The 3,484-nt window shown below is 62.3% G+C and overlaps 1 protein-coding gene across 1 annotated transcript; it reads left to right on the top strand.

Moving 5' to 3' along the window:
* Positions 1–106: 106 nt before the first annotated feature.
* Positions 107–1,895, top strand: Dnlz (DNL-type zinc finger). The gene is made up of 3 exons (XM_005336939.5): positions 107–433; positions 629–768; positions 1,632–1,895. Exons 1-3 carry the CDS (start codon positions 215–217, stop codon positions 1,798–1,800), a joined length of 528 nt encoding a protein of 175 aa, XP_005336996.1. The 5' UTR covers positions 107–214; the 3' UTR covers positions 1,801–1,895.
* Positions 1,896–3,484: the final 1,589 nt, after the last annotated feature.

The following is a 3,484-nucleotide window of genomic DNA, read 5'->3' as shown; positions in this document are numbered from 1 at the left end:
GCCGACTCGCGCCATTAGCGCCGGCGCCCGCAGGGCGGTGAGCGGACGCAGCGCGCTCAGGGCGGCACCAGGGGGCAGCAGCGCGCGGCGCACCGGGTCGGGGGCGGAAGCTAAGGAGGGCCACGTCCGCCCCGGTGCCCACTTCCACCATGGCGGAAGCGGCCTCAGCGGCGAAGGGCGGGGTTGGAAAGAGCGGCGAGGGCAGTGGGGCAGAATGTTGCGGACGGTGATGGGCTGTATGCCGATGCTGCTGAGAGAGAGACCCCGGGGACCTGTCCTGAGGTGCCTGTGGGGCTGCAGGACCCGCCCAGAGGCCGAAGGAAAGCGGCGGGCCTGGCCCTCGGGTAGGCGGTTCTCGAGTTCCGGGTCGGGGCCCGCGGCGGCGCTGGGACGAGTGGAAACGGCGCATTACCAGCTGGTCTACACCTGCAAAGTGAGCACACAGGCGGGGAAGACGGACCGCCCTTGCCGCTAGAGGGCGCCAAGAGGAGAGGCTGCTAGGGGCGGGGCCTTCCCGGGGGCGGAGCACCCCGAGAGGCGGGGCCTTCACGGGGGCGGAGCACTCCAGAGGGGCGGGGTCTTCGGGGGGGGTCCAGTTGCTGGTCTGATGCTGCCCTGCTCCAGCCAGGTCTGTGGAACAAGGTCCTCTAAGTGCATCTCAAAGCTGGCCTATCACCAGGGCGTGGTCATTGTGACCTGCCCTGGCTGCCAGAGCCACCACATCATCGCAGACAACCTGGGCTGGTTTTCTGACTTGGATGGGAAGAGGTGAGGACACCTGGATGGGGGAGATGGGGCCGGGAGAAGGGGGACACTGGTGGCCTGAGCCTGGGGCCTGGGTGAGGAGCCCTCCCAGCAGCACACACCTGGCCATCTGGCCTCCCTGGGGAGCCCCTGCCTGGTGGTTTCTAGATCCCCTCAGCAGCCCAGTTTCCTTGTCTGTGCAGAGGTGCAGGTAAATCTGAACTTCAGGTGGATCATGGATAGCCTTTGCCGTCACTGTGCTACCCCCAATATAGCAGCTGCCAGTCAGGCCACCTGGGTGGCGCCTGGGGCTCTACCTTACTGACCAACCTCCGTCCTCTTTGATGGCCTTGCCACTTTCTGGTGTGGAACTTTCTTGTCCTTTGCCAATTTGTGTGCCTGGTCTGCAGCAGCTGGGAGGTGTGTGTCAGGTGGTGTGGACTGGCCCTGGCCTGAAGGTCCTGCTCAGAGGCCAGGCTGGCACCCCTGTCTGGGGAGCCGAAAGCTGTGCATTCTGACTTCTGAGCTCTGTATTCTCACATGAGGGAGGGTCGGTGACAGCAGAGTCTGGAAGACCTGTGGTGACTTTCCCAGAGTGACCCTGCAAGGTCAGCACACCAAGCACTGGGCTGTCCTCCCATAAGACATCACCAAGTAGAGAAGGGGCATGGGCAGGACTGCTGGGGACTGGTCTCTCCGAGAGATGAGTGGTCCCTTGGCTCCTGAGGTGGCACTTACTGGCAGCCATGGGTTGTGAAAATGTGTGAGGTGCCTATATGGCCCTGATGCTGCTGGGTGCTGGGCAGCACTCCTGGATCGAGCTGGCCAGGGTGTGCCCTGCAGGGAGCCAGGTACAGGAGTGACATCCCCCCACTCCTGCCTCACAGGAATATTGAAGAGATCCTGGCATCCAGAGGGGAGAAGGTGCGCAGAGTGGCTGGCCAGGGTGCCCTGGAACTGATTTTGGAGGCTGCAGGGACCCCCAACCCCCCTGCTGCCCCAGAAGAGGGTGAAGGCGAGGATCCCGCCCACCCAGGCAAGACAGAGCAGAGCTGACTCACATGGGACTTCTGCCTTCCAGAAAGATACTTCCTTCAGCCCAGACCTCCTGGACTGGCCTGTCCCCTGTCAGTAAACAGATGTTGCCTGTAGCTCTCTGTCTTTCTTTATTGGAGTCAGTATTACTCCCATGAGCCCCCGGTGCTGGAGGACCCCAGGCTCACCACCATCCATCCTGCAGAGGAGTTACCTGTACTAGCCCACCTAGTACAGGAGTTACCTGTACTAGGGCCACGTTCAGGTGGGCAGGGACTGAGTCAGAGCACACGTGGCCCTGTCCGTCTGAGCATCCTGTCACCTGCTGTCCCCTGGGACAACGCTGGTGGCTCCCCTCCATGAGCCAGGGCTGACCTCAGTCCTGAGCCTAGGCCGTAGCAAACCAGGCTGCTCATGGTGGCTGTAGCCAGGATGGGCGCTGGGCTGGGAGCTTGGAAGGGAGTGCAAGCCAGGCGGAGGGTCCTCTAGGGGCTACCTGGCCTTGCCATGCCGCCTGGCAGGTTGGGGCCTCAGACACGTGGGGGACAGCAGGAGCCCCGTGCCCTTCCTGCACACGTGTGGCTTGTCTCGGCTTTGTTTGACTGCTCAGGATGTTCCTGTTTGGGAAGCGAGCAGACGCAAGAGCAGTCTTGGCAGAAACATTCTGGCTGCGTGACCTCCACTATCAATCACCAGCTTCATCTGGCAAGTAGAGGCTGGGGACCTGGTGGGTGCAGAGGGCTGAGCCCAGCTCCACAGGGACACGCTGTGTGGGAACCTGAACTGGTGATTAGAAGCTCATGCCTCACCCGTGGGAGGCTGGGTGCATCTGCTTCGTGTGCCCTGGCTCGATTACCCCCGTCCTTCTCCTGGCAGACAACCTGCTATTAGGCCCACCAGAGCCTCCCGGGCCATTTGTGGAACCTGTTATCGCTCTCAAGGCTGAGCCAGCCCCACCCCAGCCTGCCCTTCTGTGGAGGGCACTGAGGTTGTAGGGACCAGCGGGGGCTCCCTGGGTGCCTTGAAGTGCAGGAAGCCGCCCCCGGGGCTGCGGACCAGTGTTTGGGAAGGCCCAGTGCTGGCCACACACCAGCTGTAGAGCTGGATCTAGAAAACCTGCTCCTGCGGGAACCGAGGCCCGTAGCATGGACTTGTGTGTTCACTGTGCCTTTTCTGTGCTGATGCTTTGGCTTCTGGGCCTCACTGTCCCTGGAGGGCCCACCCCCACTGGACAGCAAAGGTTGTGAACCCTGCTTCCCATGTGCCGAGTGGTCTGTGCAGAGCCCACTCCCCATCCTCCTTGACGGGCTTGCACCTGGGCCATCGTGCCATACCCTCGTCACCCTGGGCCAGGTATCGGCTAACTGGGCAACCTGTGTGCCCAGAGCCCGCCAGAATTCTCCAAGCAAGCCAAGCCCAAGCTGGTTACCCCTCGTCCCTCCTCCCCATGGAACCACTCTGCTTTGACCCACCATTGCTTCCCACGCAGCGTGGCCTGGCGTGACGGACCGCATCCTTTCTGCTGTCAGCCTCTACACATGAGCAAAAAATGGAGCCTGTTGGGAAGTGGTTGGGGACTCAAGAGAGCCGCAGAGCCTCCTCTGGAGGACACACAGCGCCAGGCCAGCTGGGTCCTGCGGTCAGGGAAGTGCCCGGCCACACAACAACCACAGTTATTTTTTCAGGTCTTGGCCTTCGCAAGCTC

This window comes from Ictidomys tridecemlineatus, chromosome 4 (assembly GCF_052094955.1).
Source record: "Ictidomys tridecemlineatus isolate mIctTri1 chromosome 4, mIctTri1.hap1, whole genome shotgun sequence".
In the NCBI taxonomy this organism is placed as follows: Eukaryota; Metazoa; Chordata; class Mammalia; order Rodentia; family Sciuridae; genus Ictidomys; species Ictidomys tridecemlineatus.
This window is presented reverse-complemented; position numbering and strand designations above follow the sequence as displayed.

Coding starts and splice junctions, on each gene's coding strand:
- Dnlz (XM_005336939.5), top strand. CDS start 215: ATGTTGCGGACGGTGATGGGCTGTATGCCGATGCTGCTGAGAGAGAGA. Junction 434..628: donor AGCTGGTCTACACCTGCAAA/GTGAGCACACAG, acceptor TGCTCCAGCCAG/GTCTGTGGAACAAGGTCCTC. Junction 769..1,631: donor TCTGACTTGGATGGGAAGAG/GTGAGGACACCT, acceptor CCTGCCTCACAG/GAATATTGAAGAGATCCTGG.